This window comes from Danio aesculapii, chromosome 8 (genome assembly GCF_903798145.1).
Source record: "Danio aesculapii chromosome 8, fDanAes4.1, whole genome shotgun sequence".
NCBI lineage: Eukaryota > Metazoa > Chordata > Actinopteri > Cypriniformes > Danionidae > Danio > Danio aesculapii.
In genome coordinates, this window is record NC_079442.1 from 38089523 (window position 1) to 38107870 (window position 18348).

The 18348-nt window shown below is 42.7% G+C and overlaps 2 protein-coding genes across 3 annotated transcripts in view; both read left to right on the forward strand.

The window, feature by feature from the left end:
* Positions 1-18348, forward strand: part of spata6 (spermatogenesis associated 6) — a 33808-nt gene that overhangs the window by 12500 nt on the left and 2960 nt on the right. For both annotated transcript variants that reach the window (XM_056463898.1, XM_056463899.1), the window contains exons 8-12: positions 5259-5376; positions 7788-7828; positions 7939-8060; positions 14223-14319; positions 17347-17444. In XM_056463898.1, the coding sequence (XP_056319873.1) occupies positions 5259-5376; positions 7788-7828; positions 7939-8060; positions 14223-14319; positions 17347-17444 (476 nt within the window). The remainder of the gene's footprint in view (positions 1-5258; positions 5377-7787; positions 7829-7938; positions 8061-14222; positions 14320-17346; positions 17445-18348) is intronic.
* On the forward strand, positions 1221-4685 carry LOC130233729 (uncharacterized). Its single transcript, XM_056463897.1, has 5 exons — positions 1221-3073; positions 3660-3829; positions 3899-4153; positions 4251-4496; positions 4575-4685. Exons 1-5 carry the CDS (start codon positions 1780-1782, stop codon positions 4659-4661), a joined length of 2052 nt encoding a protein of 683 aa, XP_056319872.1. The 5' UTR covers positions 1221-1779; the 3' UTR covers positions 4662-4685.

Consider the following 18348-nt stretch of genomic DNA (forward strand, 5'->3'; position numbering starts at 1 on the left):
CAGTGGTGGCCTTGGGAGTCAGGGGCTCCAGCCCCTCTGACGTGGGCCCCTGCCCCCGGAAAGGGTGTGGGCCCTGGGGGAAAGGGGGTGGGAGCGGTGGCCCTGGGTGTCAGCATCAGCATTTGGGATGATGGTAGGTCTTTCCAGCAAGCTTTTGAAACCAAAGTCCATTTGGGGCCATGATGAAGATGGTTGGTCTCGGGAACGGCCGGTGGCAAGGGCTTGGCGACGCTCACCGGGGTACTTTATGAGACCCAGGCCCCAGCCCGCCAAGCCATGCCCGAAGGGAGACCCCTTTTTCGGGACGTCCCGCGCCTGGAGGTGCCTGTCCGGCGCCGATTGTCTCTGACCTCCCATCGAGAATTCGGCGACGGCGAAGAAATGTGGACTTAGGTTCTGACGGTTGGGCAGCTTTGAGAAAGTTGGACTTAGGTTTTGACCATTTCGCGCCTGCACCAAGCACGCTGATCGATAGGAGCTTGTTTTGACGCCCCATGGGTTAGGCCCCTGCCCGGCACACCTGCCCCAACATGGGTGGGTCGGCCTCTATGGGTGTGGTTGGTTCCTCCCTGCCTCGGGCGTGCTGTGAGGGAGGCGTGGGGGGGTGTCCCTCCGCACACAACCCCCCCCTTTCCCGCCTCTATCTGTGGGAGGAAAAAAAACTCAAATGGCCCGTCTGGTTTTGACCAAGAGCATGTCCGGCGCTCTGCCCGCCAGCCCGCCCGCCTGACCCCCTGTGCTTTGTCCCCCCCCCTGCTGATTCTCAGTCCGCGCCGCCCTCGCCCTGGAACAAGGGCTGGGGGTGGTAGGTGGGCTCGGTAGAGTCTCCAGCGTGGTGTGTCGAGCCCAGGGGCCGTGTGGGGTACGGGCTGGTGCTGGCTCCAGCCCCTGTGTGTGTGCGTGACCAGTGCTGCGTCTCCTGCCCGTCCGCAAGCACGCCCACCCCTTCGGGTTTATCCTTGCCGGCCCTCGGCGGTCTCCCCTGCCCCACCTGACCCCCCCTACCCCTCTCCCCCGGAGGTGTGTGGGGGTGGCTGGTGGAGGCGGAGGGTGGCCGCTAGTAGTCTCTGGCGAGGTGAAACAAGCCGGGGTCAGTGGTGTCCGGGCTTACGGTCTGGCCCCTCCTTTTTGATGGTTGCGGTTCATGATGCGGTGAGCCCCGGAAAAGGTGCGTGCTCGATGGGGTTCTACGACACTGCTTTGAAAGTGGGAAAAAGCCATGTATAAAGGCCCCGCGGCTGGTGCAGTCCAAGCTGCCCAAAACGTTGCGTGTTCGGCCGGGCTCATGCCATCCCTTTGTGGGGGCAGAAAAGGGAACTATAAAAAGGCTTATTCAAAAAGCCCCCCGCGGGCTGGCGCAGTCCAAGCTGCCCAAAACTGTGCGTGTTTGGCCGGGCTCATGCCATCCCTTTGTGGGGGCAGAGAAGGGAACGATAAAAAGCTTTATGCAAAAAAGCCCCCTGCGGGCTGGCGCAGTACAAGCTGCCCAAAACGGTGCGTGTTCGGCGGGGCTCATGCCCATCCCTTTGTGTGGGAAAAGGGGAATAAATCAAAAAGCAGCGAAAGTCCCCGCTGCTGGCACGGTGAGGCTGCCTGAAATGGTGCGTTGTTCCTGGGACAAAAATCCACCAAAAGTCGTAACAACTGCTTCCATACAAGTTGGATCAAAGGGATCTCGTAGGTATCGGTCCTTCCCCTTTAAGAGGGGGAGGGGGAACCAGCGTCGCTGACGCGGAAGCGGACGCTTCGTCCGCCATCTTTTAAACCGCTCCACGCGGCATGTGGGTCTCTCTCCCTCCAGCCTTGGTCTTGGACGGTCATGGCCGAATGTGCGCTCTGCTTCAACGTCTACAGCCGCCTCTCGCCGCACCTGTCTGCGGTTCACAAGGTGTCGAACGCGGACGAGAAGAGGCTTTTGCTGGCGCTCGCCGCTGGGCGCGTGGACATGCGGAAGACGGCGTGCCCGGTGCCCGGCTGCCGGAGGACGCCGGCCCGCCTAGACAGACACCTGAAGCAGCACGCCGAGCTCTCCGTCTCGGCCAGGAAGGAGGCTATGGGCCGAGCGAGGCGTCGGAAAGTGGCTCGAGAGTTGCGGTGGTTGCGGTCCACTCAACCGACGGTACCCGTGGTGTCTCGGCTGGCGTCGTCCTCCGAGGAGGAACGGGAACCAGACGGCCCGGAAGCCGAGCGTCCCTGCGCCGACCCCCGCTGCAGGCTCGCAACGGAGCGCATACAGGCCCAGCTCTCAGAGCTCCGCAAGCAGGTGGACAAGGTGAGGTCCGCCCAGCTCCAATTCGCCCGCCGCTATCGAGAGTTGAGGAGGGGGGAAGAGGGGAGGAAGAGCAGGCGGGCAAGGTCGTGTCCTGCCCCGCCGGCACCATCCCCCGACCCCGCCCCCGGGCGAGGGCCGGCCCCCGGGCGAGGGGCGGCCCGAGGTCTCCGGGCGGCCTCCGGGCCTGTGGAAGCCTACGATCCAACAAAGTACCCGTACCCGGACCACGCCCGCGCCTTGAGTTGAGTATGGTTATGGCACTTCTCTGTTGGGCTGGTGGTGGGTGTATGTCGTCTAGGCTGACTTTTGACTTTCGCCCCCGTTCTGCAGACTTGCTTTTGGCAGAGTTCGAGGGTTTCCAATTGGGGAGCGAGCCCACCGCCCGTCTGCGGAATAACGTGGCCTCCAAACTGGCGAGGGTCAAGGCCTTCCTAGGCTTCATGGCGACAGGCCACGCGGACCCAGAAACCTTGTCCTTCCTCAACCAACCGGCGCGCATCCGAGCCTGGTCTGCCCTGCTAGGCCAAACGGGCATGGCCGAGCCCACGAGGCAGCACTACCTGAAGAACGTGGCGCAGTTCCTGGATTATCTCTCCGAAACCCCGCCGGCCTCCTGCCGCCTCTCCAGTACCACCCTGGTGCTGATTCGCAGGGAGCTTCGAGCTCTCATTCGCGGCATACGCCGCCGCGTCGTGGTGCACGAGGTTAGGACCAAGCAAGCCAAAGAAGGCAGACTCATCTCCAAAGCCACCCTGCTACGCTGCCATCGGACGGCTGGGAGAAAAATACCTGCCCTTCTAGGTGAGTGTTTGGTCCCCGCCGGTCTGCGTTTCCACCAGTGGCGGTGGAAACGCTGACCTGCTCTCCGTTCTTCCCTCTTCTGCTCCAGGGCACCAACGGCTCTCGGTCAAACCGAGCCACGTCAGCGTACCCACCCCTTAGCCCCCGAATGGGGGTTAAGGGGTGGGTACGCTGACGTGGCTCGGTGCCCCAAGGCAAAAAGATAATGTCTGCTCCGGGGCGCCAGCGGCTCTCGGTCAAACCGAGCCACGTCAGCGTACCCACCCCTTAGCCCCCGAATGGGGGTTAAGAGGTGGGTACGCTGACGTGGCTCGATGCCCCAAGGCAAAAAGATAATGTCTGCTCCGGGTCGCCAGCGGCTCTCGGTCAAACCAAGCCACGTCAGCGTACCCACCCCTTAACCCCCGAATTCGGGGGTTAAGGGGTGGGTACGCTGACGTCGCTCGGTTTGACCGAGCCGCTGGCGCCCCGGAGCAGACATTATCTTTTTGCCTTGGGGCACCAGCGGCTATTGCTAAGTTTAAAACCGTTGGTGGTGTAAACATGGTTTGTTGGAAAAGTCTAACCCCTAACCTCCCTCCGTCAGACGGCCTCGAGTCCAGCCCAGACACCAGGCAGCAGTGGCGCTTCTATGGCTACCTGACCGGCTACCTGACCTGCATCACGGGCCATCGCTGTGGGGTCTTCCAGAACCTGACCATCCAGGAGGTCCAAGAGGCTTCCAGAAGCCCGGACGAGTCCGCCTATGTCATAAACGTGAGTGGGACGTTGCATGTGGCGGCCACCAGTGGTAGGGCTCACTCATCTTCTCTCTGATTTTCCCAGATCACCACGCACAAGACAAACCGAGCCTTCGGCGCGGCTCAGCTGTCTCTCAACAAGGAAGAATACAGCTGGTTCCGGAGGTTTTTGCAGCTGCGGGCTAGCCTCCCCGGGGGGAGCCAGGCCTCCTATTTTTTTTTTACTTCCAGACCCAGTCCCTGTCGAACCCTGAACAAATATTTTCAATCTGCATGGACCAGCATGGGGCTTCCCGGCAAGCCCACCTTCACTGACGTCCGAACTGCCATCGCGACCCACGTGAGTATCTATGCCAGTGCCCCCCCCGCTGACCCCCATGACTGCCAGCGGCTTTGACCCCAAAAAGTCTCTGTCTGTCTGTCTGTCTCTGACGCAGGCAAAGAATTCACATTCTTCCGAGGATCGCAGGAAGGTGGCCCAATTCATGTGCCACGATACCTCAACCTCAGACAAGTTCTACGCGCTTCACCTAGGCCCTCTCCAAGCACGTGAGCACCGCAGACTCTTCGAGAGGGCCTTGGTGGAGGAGGAGGAGGAGGAGGAGGAGGAGGAGGAGGCAGCGGGCAGAGAACGCCACTCAAGGAAGGGGCGCCAGAGGGCAGAGAGTCCCGGGTCACCCATGGTAAATCAGTTCCTTTTTGGCATGGACCTCAACAGAGGGACGTGTGGTGTTAGGTAACTGGCCTTTTCTCTTTTTCAGGAGGGAACTAGCAGGAGGACGCTGCCATGGCCGCCTTCGAAGGGGAAACGCCCCCTCGAAGCAACCGAAGACTCTGAATCTTCCTAAATAAAAATTGAACAATAAAGGTCATATGGTGTTCAGTGTCTTTATTATTCCTCTATCTGTGTGATAAAACATAGCTTCGAATGGGACAAATGATCCCTATCTCCTCTGTTAGAAGTGTCGCGTGGGACGCCCGCGTCCAGGTTCAGCCTTTGCTAAGCCCCAATTGGGACAAATGATCCCTGTCTCCTGTGGTAAAAGTGTCGCGTGGGACGCCCGCGTCCAGGTTCAGCCTTGGTTGAAAGCCCATCGGGACAAATGATCCCTTTTTAAACACAAAGAGGTGCCAGGCTGGACGAGACTGTCCAGGTCTGCGCCGGCGTTGAACGGCCATATGGCCCATGGTCCAACTCTGGGTATTTGCAGGTGTCTCCCGGGACGGCTTGGTCCTTTGGGCTGCATAAAGAGGTCGGAAGAGGGCTGCCCAAAAGCGGGGGTTAACTTCTGTGAGAAGTGATTAACTCTGAAATGAAAGTCAAATTCATTAGAATAATCAATGCTCCGTGTGTCAATGAAGTGTTGATGCATGCTTCTTCACCTGCTAAATCTCAGATGAGCGATTATTTGTCTTTTAATGCTGATTGCGTCTTCTGTTTGCAGGTCCCCCGAAGCCCAAATACGTCTCTAATGGAATCCCCCACACATCTAACATCTCAGTCTTTTACTAAACGAAGCCCCCTACATATGCGATCACGGAGCTACACCACAGAGCTTACAGGTTTTTTTTTTTTTTACTTTTTAAATGAATGTATGTAGTTAAGACTTTCTTCTGTGGAATGTGAAAGAAGTTTTTCAAGTATGTAAAAATTGTAGTATTTAGGGTTCTGTGTTTTGGACATCTTAAACCTTAACTATATGTACACTGATATCTGGAGTATAACAAGTGTACCGCAATTTTCGCTAAAATAGTATATATTATCAATACAGTGCATCCGGAATGTATTCACAGAGCTTCATGTGGAAAAAAAAGATTTTTTTAAATGTTTCAAATTTATTAAAAATAAAAAAACCTGAAAATTCACATGTACATAAGTATTTACAGCCTTTGCCATGAAGCTCTAAATTGAGCTTAGGTACATTCTGTTTCCAATGATCATTCTTGAGATGTTTCAGCAGCTTAGTTTGAGTTCACCTGTGGTAAATTCAATTGATTGGACATGATTTGAAAAGGCATACACCTGTCTATATAAGGTCCCAGTGTTGATAGTGCATGTCAAATCAGAAACCAAGCATGAAGAAAAAGGAATTGCCTGTAGACCTCCGAGACAGGATTGTCTCGATGCACAAGTCTGGGGAAGGTAACAGAAAAACAGAAAAAGCACAGTGACCTCCATCAACCGTAAGTGGAAGATGTTTGGAACCACCGGGACTCTTCCTAGAGCTGGCCGGCCATCTAAGCTAAATGATCAGGGGAGAAGGGCCCTAGTCAGGGAGGGGGATCAAAAACCCGATGGTCAATCTGTCTGAGGTGAGCTCCAGCATTTTTCTGTGGAGAGAGGAGAATCTTACAGAAGAACAACCATCTGTGCAGCAGTCCACCAATCAGGCCTGCATGGTATAGTGGCCAGACAGAAGCCACTCCCCACCTGGAATTTGCCAAAGGGCATCTGAAGGACTCTCAGACCATAAGAAACAAAATTGTCTGGTTTGATCTGATGATATTAAAATTGAACTCTTTGGAGTAAATGCCAGGCGTTACGTTTGAAGAAAACCAGGCACAGCTCATCACCATGCTAATACCATCCCTACATTGAAGCATGTTTGTGGCAGCATGATGCTGTGGCGATGTTTTTCAGAAGCAGGAACTGGATGATTAGTCAGGATAGAGGGAAAGATGAATGCAGCAATGTACAGAGACATCCTGAATGAAAACCTGCTTCAGAGTGCTCTTGATCTCAGATTGGGGCGACGGTTCATCTTCCAGCAGGACAATCACCAAAACAGCACACCACCAAAATATCAATGGAGTGGCTTCACAACAACTCGGTGAATGTCCTTGAGTGGCCCAGCCAGAGCCCAGACCTAAATCCTATTTAACATCTCTGGAGAGATCTGAAAATGGCTGTACACCGTCACTTCCCATCCAACCTGATAGAGCTTGAGAGGTACTGCAAAGAGGAATGGGCAAAAATTCCCAAAGACAGGTGTGCCAAGCTTGTGGCATCATACTCAAAAAGACTTGAGGCTGTAACTGCTGCCAAAGGTTCATCAACAAAGTATTGAGTAAAGGCTGTGAATACTGACGTACATGTGATTTTTCAGGTTTTTTATTTTTAATAAATTTGCAACAATTTTAAAAAATATTTTTTCACATTGTCATTATGTGGTATGTGTGTAGAATTTTGAAGAAATAAATGAATTTAATGCATTTTGGAATCAGACTGTAACATAAAGTGAAGCGCTATGATAACTTTCCGGATACACTGAAAATATACTATGTTGATAAGAAATGTTTCTTAAAATCATTCTCAATCATGTGACACTGAAGACTGGAGTAATGATGCTTAAAATTCTATAAAGATAAATGTCAATATTCATTCATTCATTTTCTTTTCGGCTTAGTCCCTTTATTAATCTGGGGTCGCCACAGCGGAATGAACCGCCAAATTATTCAGCATATGTTTTACGCAGCGGATGCCCTTCCAGCTGCAACCCATCTCTGGGAAACATTCATTCACACTCATACACTACGCACAATTTTGCCTACCCAATTCACCTGTACCGCATGTCGTTGGACTGTGGGGGAAACCGGTGCACCCGAAGGAAACCCACACGAACGCAGGGAGAACATGCAAACTCCACACAGAAATGCCAACTGGCCCAGCCGAGGGTAGAACCAGCGACCTTCTTGCTGTGAGGAGACGGCACTACCTACTGCGCCACTACATCGCCACTACAGTTTTTTTTTCTGTATTTTGAAATAAATAAATGTGGTTTATTTGAGCACAAGTAATTCTATTTTATTTATTTTCTATTCTATTTCTGTAGTGTAGCTTTTGTGTCAGCCACACAGGTTTGAGCTCTCCATTTAGATCCTTCATTTCCATGTTTAAATCATATGCTAATCAGAAATTATAATCTAATGTTATGTGTGAAGGATGTATTTCACCATATTTTCCCACTCTTTAGATCTCTCTCTACTTGGAAGCTTCAGGTCAAAGCCCTCACAGGTAAGTTACTTAGTGGAGTGGTTTGATCAGTGGTGTAATGTGTTGTAAGGTCACAGACAAACTTAATGTTATGTTCCCATTCTGACACTAGTTTTCTGTTATTTTTGTAGGAGGCATCCATGCAAGCAGCTAGAAGTTTCCCAAATAAATCCCCCAAAGATAAGTCCACCCCAGCGTCCAGAATACTTCTAGATCAGAGTCCAGTGCTGACACGATGTTCCCTGAAAGAACGGTGTGTTTAACTCTATCTACTCTGCTTTTACACCAGTGGTGAGCCCAAGCAATTAGCAAATCATTGGCAATTAGGATGGACCTGTCAAACTAAATTGCATAATTTTACACTACATGGGGTAAAAATAAGCATGAAACTGACCTGAAGGTATACACAATTGAAAAATAACTTGAAAATGAGATCTGACTTGAAAATGTAATCTGTTGAGTATTAGGGATCCACAGGGATGCACCTAGATGGGAAACCGATAATCAATAACTCTTTATATTTGGAAACCAATAATTGGCTAAAACATAAAAATATTTATAGGATAGGGCTAATGGATTTTTAATGACCACAGAGAGTCAGAACCTGACCCCTGTTGTTTCCTAGCTGGTCTCCCAACCATCTACTGAGCAGACGCCAATTTGCTTAGCTTTAATAAATAACCTGGCTTTGCCTACACTGTGAGAAGGCTGTGGCTAGCTTGTCAAGCTGCTCATACATTGTATACACAATTAGAAAAATTGGCTGCATTCATACAGTTAGCAGGTTTACATGCTGATAAATAATTTAAATTTAGCTTATTGATTTCTTGACGGCGTATTTCCAGTTCTCTAATTCCTGTGCCTGTGCTTTTAATCAACAACTAAATATGTAAGTGGCACTTTAATTAGGCACCAAAATCTGCATTCTGATTCGGTCCAAGTACATCTTGGTTTTGGTACCAAAACCCTGCCCAAACACAGCATAACTTGTGTATAGATCTTGAGATAATACTTATAGAGTGGCATTAAAGTAAACAGAACATCTGAAATCATTGAATAATATCAGAATATTCAACCATTACTCTGACACTAACTGGCACTTGCACCAGTTTGCACATTTGCACCAGACACTTTCTTACAATCACTTCATATCTCTTGAAAAACATTGCGCACTTCTAAGTAATGTTGTAACAGATCACAAATATCACGGTTCAGATCACATTACGATTTTTGAGTCACGAATTGGACCATTTTTCGGATCAGCATAAAAAGGAGGAGACAAATGCCAGTTGCTTTCCATTTAAACAAAAATATTACTGCAAAACCATTGGTTTTGACAAACAACTTAGAACCTGTAATTTTAATAAAAATAAACATCAAGAAAGAACCAGCTGAAAAAAAGGAAAATATTCAATATGAGAAATTATCTTTGCTACTGTTGCTGATAATGCTAAATATAGAAATCTAACATCTTGTATGACATATAATATTTATTTTCAATTATTGATTCAACAATTTACACATAAAACTTTGTTTCATTATGGGTGGATCATTTTTGTAAACATATTCAGTGACATAATTTTGATGGTTGTTTGTCACCACCCATTGGTTACACAATGTAATTGCTATAACATTCACTAGTCAAGTTCCATTAAACAGTGATTTTATTCTTTACCATAAACATCAGTGTTTATATCTGAACTATAAACTGTTATTCCAGTACTTCTGTGTTATTTAATTGTTTGTTACTAACTGATAAAGTGTATAAACTGAATCTCTCTCGATCAAACACTGATTTGAATGCAGTGCTTTAAAGGATTAATAAACGTATGCAAATTATTATCATTTATCATTCATGTTGCGGAAGTTTGAATTGACATCACGATCTTTTAATGTTTACGTGTAGCTTTACTCTAAATGCATTAATGCAGGCTAAACAAACAGTTACAGAAAAAAACAACCCAAGAAAGCATTTAAGTAGGTCCCTCCACAACTTTTTCTGTCATCATTCTTTCATACACATGATTTGAATGACGCGAGAGGCGATCTCTCTGCTATTGTCATAAATGTGGGTCACGTGCGTTCTGAACTGTGGAATTAGATCCGTTACACCCCTATTTCTAAGTGTGCTTTTCACAGATGAGTGGGCCTGACAAACCACCTGTGAAAACACTTTTCTCTCTTTATGCACCAGATACTTTACTTAATACATCATATAAGGACTCAATAAGGAAAACAATGTTTACTTGTGAATGTACCACACATTCATCAAATACATCTTTTGCATGATATCTTGCACAATATTGCTCTGTCTTATGTAAAAATACTTGTTTAGTCTGTCTTGTATACTTTACAGTTAACTTTATAGTTAACATACAAATCCGGTATTTTAGCATAGGTTTAAAATTGCTCTTTCACCAGTGTTGTTTTCATATTTATGATTATGTTTATTTATGTAGCGCCATAGTCCTGCGAGACAACATTTCATTCACTGTATCCCCACACATGTAGCGGAATGACAATAAAACTCAACTTGACATGACTAAAAAAAAGAAATCCCATGTGTGGTGGGTGCAGACAGTAAGTTAATACCAGTAAGTTTTACTATGATTGTGATTGACAGCTCTTGGATTTACCATTCGCCATAGATTAAGATGTCACGCACCTAGATTTTATTACAAGCATTGTCATGAATGCTGGATTTTCCTTCTTTCCCACAAGTTTTGTGTCTCATTAGCACAGACATTTGCTAGCGTTCGATTTTTATTTATTTTTTTTCAGTGGATTGATTTGTTTTTCGTCAAGGTCCAACAAACAAAAACATTCTACTTCTGCATCCTTAGATGCGTTCATTTACGAGTCGTGCTTTTGCCTTTCCGAAAAATCCATATATTATGATATGCATTTTTTCCCAAACCTACAAGCACACCAAAAGCAAAACTACAAGAGCCACCCTTTCGGCCATTTCCTATGAATTTCCAATTACATGATATTGACTAAATGCGCGGCTCATAAAAACAAAGCCCAGTAAACAGAGCGTCCGTTCCACAAATCTATATTGCCATCGCACAACAGACAAGATGAATTTACTGCCTCACCTTCAAACGACAGAATCTGATGTTTGGTCATGTTTGTTCATTATTTATAAGAAGGGGGGGAAAGCTGCAGAGAAAACAAGGGTAAATACTATTGATTGGGTTTCAGTGAGATCTAATGCGTTTGACCCAACGCACAGTTTAATAAATTCCAAGAGACCCTTGTCATTGATCTGAACATCGGCTGCGAAAGCGGCAAATGTTTGTTTGTTTGTCTGTTAGTCTCTCTACCACCAGCGCCTTTTCCGCAGGGGCATGAGCAAACATTTAAAATCAATAGACAATCTAAGTCTTGAGAGTAAATAGTGGGAAATGTGTGATACTATTCTGTCAATTGGAAGCATGACCGGAGTCACAGGCCTGGAGATTAAGGCTCGCTCCGCAGATTCGCACAATGAGAGATCAGGCACGTCTTTTTGAGCTGCTGATGGTGGGGGGAGAGAAAGAAACATCGCTTTTTAAAGTTCAGACCGGCCCTCTGTGGTCTTCTTGTATGGTAATTATAAAGACCTGCCTGCGTTACGGCCATTAAAGATAAAAAACCAAAGCGACGCATGACCTTTCATACAGATCCACTGGTCTTTTTTTTACCTCTATTTTCCTTTTAATAAAATTCTAATTAATTCCCTTCATCTGTCTTTTTGAGCAAACTCAAAAGTGAGTTAATGTTTATGCTGCTAGTGCATTCAGATGCAGGCTTGATATTCTAAACCCAAGGACACGGATCAAATGTCTGGGTAATTCCTCATCCGAGCTTTTCTTTTCTCTCTTGTGGCATATTTAGATGCATAAAATGAAAATATCAGCATTTGCTACAGGGCTGGAGATAAATGTCTCTCTGTGTGTATTTGTGATTTAAGTTCATGATTTAACTGGTCTGAAATTTACAAGTATTCCCCAAGATGACAGCGCTCTATTGTAAGGGCAACAGCACAGACTAGTGCTCAGAGCTGGGATTGAACTAACTCCATCTATTTTATTTATGTCATGTCCTGGTATTTTTAAAAATCATTTTAAAATGTTAATTAGAAAATAAAAAAATGACGTGTAAACAGTAAGCAGTGCATTAAACATATATTGCATATACATTTTTAACATTCACAAGAAAACTTTTAATTTGAAAAAAGGAATTTACATTCAACTTAAAAGAAGATTGAATCAATGGTAGTTGTATTTTCGGTACATCCTGACCAACATTTTATATCTTAATTACAAATAATTACTATTATATAATATCATAAATAATAACTATTCATTATACTTTTAATCTTTATTTTTATTAAAGATGTTACTTTTTTAATCATACAGTTTTCAGATACAGTTGACATCAGAATTATTAGCCCCCCTGAAATATTAGTCCCCTATTTATTTTTTCCCCAATTTCTGTTCAACGGAGAGACGTTTTTTTCAACACATTTCTAAACAAAATAGTTTTAATAACTAATTTCTAAAAAGTTATTTATTTTATCTTTGCCATGATGACAGTAAATAATATTTGATTAGATATTTTTCAAGACACTTCTATACAGCTTAAAGTGACATTTAAAGGCTTAACTAGGTGAATTAGGTTAACTAGGCAGGTTAGGGTTATTAGGCAAGTCATTGTATAACGATGGTTTGTTCTTCAGACAATCAAAACAAAGTTGCTTAAAGGGGCTAATAATTTTGACCTTATAATGGTGTTTAAAAAATTAAAAACTGCTTTTATTCTAAACGAAATAAAACAAACAGTTTCTCCAAATGAAAAAAATATTATCAGACATACTGTAAAATTTTTCCTTGCTCTGTTAAAAATCATTTGGGAAATATAAAAAAACAATTCAAAGGGGGCCTATAATTCTGACTTTAACTGTATAAGTACAGCCCTCACAAATCTATCTTTTAAATTGATATTTTTTATAGGAAGCTAGACAATATTATATTTGTGCATATACATTAGATTAGAAGCCAAATCTGGTGCTTATCTAACAAGATAACTTACGATAAAATAGTACAGCCAAATTTATGTTATAGGAAAATATTAAATACAAATTTTTAAAACGATGAAAAATCAGGAGCAGCAAAAAAAATTTTAAAATGTAGTTGAAATTTTGTAGTTTGTAATTTTTTTTTTTTTTGCTATATTTTGCTTGAATTTAATTATATTATCTTTCAATTTTTAAATATGTTTGGTGACTAAAATGTTATTTTAATAAATATATCTGTTTAATAAATCTGTTTTGTTTAAATGCACCAAAATGAGCACTGTATATGTGTATACACAATCACAACAGTAAGTACAATACTTGCAATTACATTAGAATGTGTATTGTAATTTTTTACAATATAAAACAATGATTATTATATATTTTTACAACAATTTACTGTTGAGACCCTCTAAAATGATGTTCAGTGTATAAATTGTTGCTTTTTAAAAAAATACATATAAAAATGTAATATGTTTTAAATAAATTGACGAATTTAATAAATGATTCAATGACATTACAAAAGACACCATTTAAGGATCACCTTGCATCCACCAAATGTTCTGTCATTTTCGTTTTATATCATTATACTCCTTATTTTCCTTCAATCCACTTTTTGTTTTACCCACTTGTCATCAAGATCTCTTAGTTCAGTAACACTTTAGTTTAGGTCACAATTCACAGTATTAACAGTATCACAGTATTAACAAACCATTAAGTAGGCTTAATAAACTACTAATTATCTGTTTATATATAGTTAATAAGGTAGAAATATGGTTTAGGATTTGGGATCCAGAATAAGATCATGCTTTATAACTACTAATGTACAGTTCATATTTTAATAATAGCCAGGTATTAAGCCAGTGGTTAATAGCATGAATTGTGACCTAAACTAAAGTGTTACCAAAAATTCATACAAATGTTTTGCATGAGCACTTATTCTTTTATATATTTTAATAAGTATAGGTCAAAATGACTTAATTTTACATAAATGCCTGTTGCTCTAAATGATGATAATTATTTCAGCCATATTATATTTAATTTCCAAAAAAAGTATGTCTAACATTTAAGTAAACTTTCATTTAACATGCTTTCTACATAAATAAAATCACTTTTGTGAATTTAATTCGACGTTGCCACAAAAATGGGACGCCTCGTTAATGTGTCTTCCATTTAATTCAAGTTTAAAAACTAATAATTCATAATTTGTATGAATTCATTATAGTTGGCGCCTCCAACCATTCCTTTGTAATTGATTTTCTGGTGAAGTTCCAAGACTTAATTGCTCATATTTGTGCAAGGACTTCGCTCTCTTTGTGATGCATTTTCAGCCGTGTTGTTTTCCATTTCCAACAGGTTCCAGAGTTCATCCAGTCCCTCGCAGTCACAGGAGATCCACAAGCGAGTGCAGAGAATCCTAAACAGACACGGACCCCGCTGCAAGCTTTCTTTTGTACGTCACGTCTTGAGATCACAACCACATGTAATGCTGTCAATCTGTGTGCAAAGGCATTCTCCGAAACACTCATTACGCCGCATGTCAGCGTTTCAAACGTCCTCCATTGATTCTGTCAGACGCTCTGTATTCTTCACATCCATTGTGTCAAGATGTGCCGCCACTGTCTTCCAGGTAATCACCTTATGTGCTCATTCTTTCTGTTCGCTCGAGTCGTGGGCCGCTTAAACGCATCACCACCCACGCCACGTTTCGCTGGAACACCCTGACGCCAAAGAAAAAGCCAAAGAGTTCTAATTACTCTAAAGCTTCCCCAAATCCTCCCTTAGAGGAGAAAAAGGAGCGCATGTTGACTGGGAGTCGAGTCTGCTGGCTGACGGCTGTCGTTACAGACTCATCTTTTACAGATAGAGGAGAGATGGCACAGTGGCACAGTCGGGTGCCAAGCGCCATGTGGCTGAAGCCCAGCTAAAGACGGGAAATGTGTAATCCACTCCAGAGTTCAAAAGAGAGAAGCGGGATTTATTTTTAAAGAGTTTTAATCAAGCAGTTCAAAGGATCTGCTTTTATGAGAGTTTCACTCAGACACATTAGCTTTTAGATTAGATTTTGAAGGAATTTAAAGGTATAGTTTATCTAAAAATGAAAATGTTTCACCCTAAGGGCGTTTTAGATGTAGTTGTTTTTTTCCTTCTTCAGTCGAACATCAAAGAATATTTAATTCAATACATCTTTATTTCTATAGCTCTTTTACAATAGTAGTAGATTGTGTCAAAACAGCTTAACATAGAAGTTCTAGTAAATTGTAACTGCGTCAGTCCTGTTTTCAGAGTTGAAGTTTAGTTCAGTTCAGTGTGGTTTAAATGTCACTGCTGAAAGTCCAAACACTGAAGAGCAAATCCATCAATGCGCAGCTCCACAAGTCCCAAACCAAGCAAGCCAGTGGCGAGGAACAAACTTCACCAAGTGACGAAAGTGAAGGAAAGAAACCTCGAGAAAAACCAGGCTCAGTTGGGCACGACCATTTTTACTTTGGCCAAACTTCTTGTGCAAAGCTGCAGTCTAGGCGCAAGACGTGTTTGCCATTTTCAGACCAGGGCAACCTTAATTTTCCTGTTTTTTGCCATGTTGTTTAAATAGCAAACACATTTGCGCCACTTTGTGGACTTACTGGTGTTCCGGTCTAGAAAAGACGTGTGTTAATTAAGGCGCATTGTTGACGCATTGCTATTTTGAGGAACTAACATAGACTGTGCAATAGACCAGCTGAAAGCAGGTTTAAAGGCCAGCGCAGAGCACATTAGTTGTGCGCCTCGCTTACACATTGCTCAATACAGATTAAAATATTATAAAAGTTATTATTTTCTACATAAATATGTAAACCTTTACATCCATGCCTTTTTTCAGTTTATTCACGACAACTTGCTTTTGGATAATGTTGTTATTATTATTAGTATTGTTATTTAATTTATGCATATTTATATTTGTTTTATTTAAAACAAGCTTAGATTTGTTCACATACCAGGTTTTGGACCATATGGGCCATAAGAATAGGACGTGTGTTTTTTTGACCACACTTCATTATTATTGCTTATCTATTCATTTGCTGGAAATTAGAACTGAATTTAGAAATAGTTTTGAAACAAATCTTTACGCTTAACAAATGAAACTTATTATGTAGGCTGATGGATTTCTTCAGTGGAGTGTACAACAGTTTCCTTATCCACGAAAGAGAGAAAAAGAAAGTGAAAATGATGGCTGATTGGAGGAGGCTCATTCTTTATCCTCGTGCTGCAGATGGTCTGTTTAACTGTTTTCTCGCTAGTGGAGCATTCGGTTTTTACAATTACAAAGTCCTCCATGTAAATAGCAAATGCGCTATTGTGCAACGCAACTGACTCTAAAAGGGAATGGAAGATTAGACTCTGATTGGTTTAATCTCAAAACACACCCATAACTCATTAAGAGAATAAGCACAACCCTGTTACTTAAACACTAAAAATTGAACTACACTGTTCCAGTTTACTATGACCTTTTATGTGAAGCTGCTTTGACACAATCTACATTGTAAAAGCGCTATACAAATAAAGTTGAATTGAATTGAATTGTTAGACAATGCACATATTGTATTCTCCATCCTTAAAATAGCAAAAGTGGATTCAGACACGCCCTTAATGCTTTTGCGCTTTAGACTTTGCGCCTAGATCGTTAAAATAGAACCCAAAGACATAAATTAACTTTCATGTCTTAAGCAATGAACACTCAAAGCAGGAGAATAATATAGCAGTTATCTTAACTGTGGATCTGTTGTAACACATTTTTTTATAGTATGTGTGAAATTATCATTGTCTTTTTTCCATAGTGTACATAATACAAAGCACATTTTTTAGTTTTCCTAGTGTTAAATTGTCTGAAAACTAAGCAAACATTATTTCATTGAAAACGTTGATACGTTTGATCGACAAGAAACATGCTTGTTTTCCCATCATGAGAAGGCAGATTTTAATTTACACTGGTGTGATCAGTTGTTCCTAGCACCAGCCAAGACTGATTATGCCACTGATTTTATGGGTCAAAGTGTTACGGAAACATAGTTGTTTCCCTGTTTTTTTTTTTTTTGTTTTTTTTTGTGAAGCTGTTTAGTAGATCTGCCCACAGCACACCTCCAGGCACTTTTTTTTTTTCTGTGGGAGAGTCTAAATGCTGTAACTTTATCTTGAGCATAAAATAGTTTTATAAAACCGTTTTAATTTAATTTGTAGATCTGTAGGCTCAAGCCGTTTCAGATAGTCGAGTTGGTTATGTGTACTACTTCATCCTGTTTTCAGCTGAAAAGTCACCTACATCTTAGATGGCCGGAAGATGAATAAATTAACAAAAAAAATTATGTTTTCTCTTTAATTAGTGTAGAATTTTTGTAATGCTGCTTAGATAATCATGCCAATTTTATTATTAAGCATTGTTTAACATTGTACAGTTTTTAGTGACAGTGAAGTGTGGATATGTGTGTGTGTGTGTTGTCAGGATAAAGAGAGTGAGGAGGAGGAGAAGGGAGTCAGACAGAGTTCATGTGTTTCCGCCCACTGTGATTCAGTGATTGACAGCCGGCTGCAACAGGACAGGTAAACAACGCCTCATTTCAAACTCTTGAGGATTTCTCATGTAAATTAGGGTGAATACAGATTTTAATATTTAATATTCTTAAATATTTAATTTGTATATTAATTTAAACCTATTTATGTACATGCTTAAATCAATATCAAATCATAAATCACTTATTCAAAAAAGAAAACTCTCTTGGTCATCCTAACCTGTAAGACTTTACTTACATATACACCCCAAAATATATTTCATACGTTATTTTATTTTTTATGTATTATTTATTGCATAGAGAATGGGAATCTACATCACAGTGCGTTGTATTATTTAGCAGTCACCACACTGCAAACCCCCTTCTTAAGTAAACACTGTGACACTTTACAATAAGGTTTCGTTAGGTAATGTAATGTAACTAATTTTGAACAGTACATGTACAGCATTTATTAATCAAATTTTAACATTTACTAATGCTTTATTAACATCCAAATTCATTCTTATTAACATGTGTTAATGCACTGTGAGTTAACATGAACTAACAATTGTATTTTAGTTAACTAACATGAGCAAATACTGTAATAAATGAAGTTTATTTATGAACTAATTTCGAGAGGATCACGTGCTTATGAATGCTTGCAGCCGGCCCCGCATTGTTCAAGTTATGATTCACCAATCAGACGATTCCTAAGCCACTATAAATACCCAAAGTTCCATATAACAGCCATCTTCATTTTGAAGAATCCCCCCTTCCACCCCTACTCCTCCTCCTTTCCTAGATGGGTGGCACGGTGGCCCAGTGGTTAGCACTGTTGCCTCACAGCAAGAACGTCACTGGTTCTAGTCCTTACCAAGCCAGCTGACGTTTCTGTGCGGAGTTTACACATTCTCCCCGTGCTCAGGTGTGTTTCCCCCGGGTTCCTCCCACCGTCC

What these genes read in the sequence shown, in the direction of transcription:
- LOC130233729 (XM_056463897.1), top strand. Translation starts at nt 1,780, where the DNA reads ATGTGGGTCTCTCTCCCTCCAGCCTTGGTCTTGGACGGTCATGGCCGA. An exon ending in AAAAATACCTGCCCTTCTAG is followed by an intron (nt 3,074 to 3,659) that starts GTGAGTGTTTGG and finishes TCCCTCCGTCAG; the next exon opens with ACGGCCTCGAGTCCAGCCCA. An exon ending in AGTCCGCCTATGTCATAAAC is followed by an intron (nt 3,830 to 3,898) that starts GTGAGTGGGACG and finishes TGATTTTCCCAG; the next exon opens with ATCACCACGCACAAGACAAA.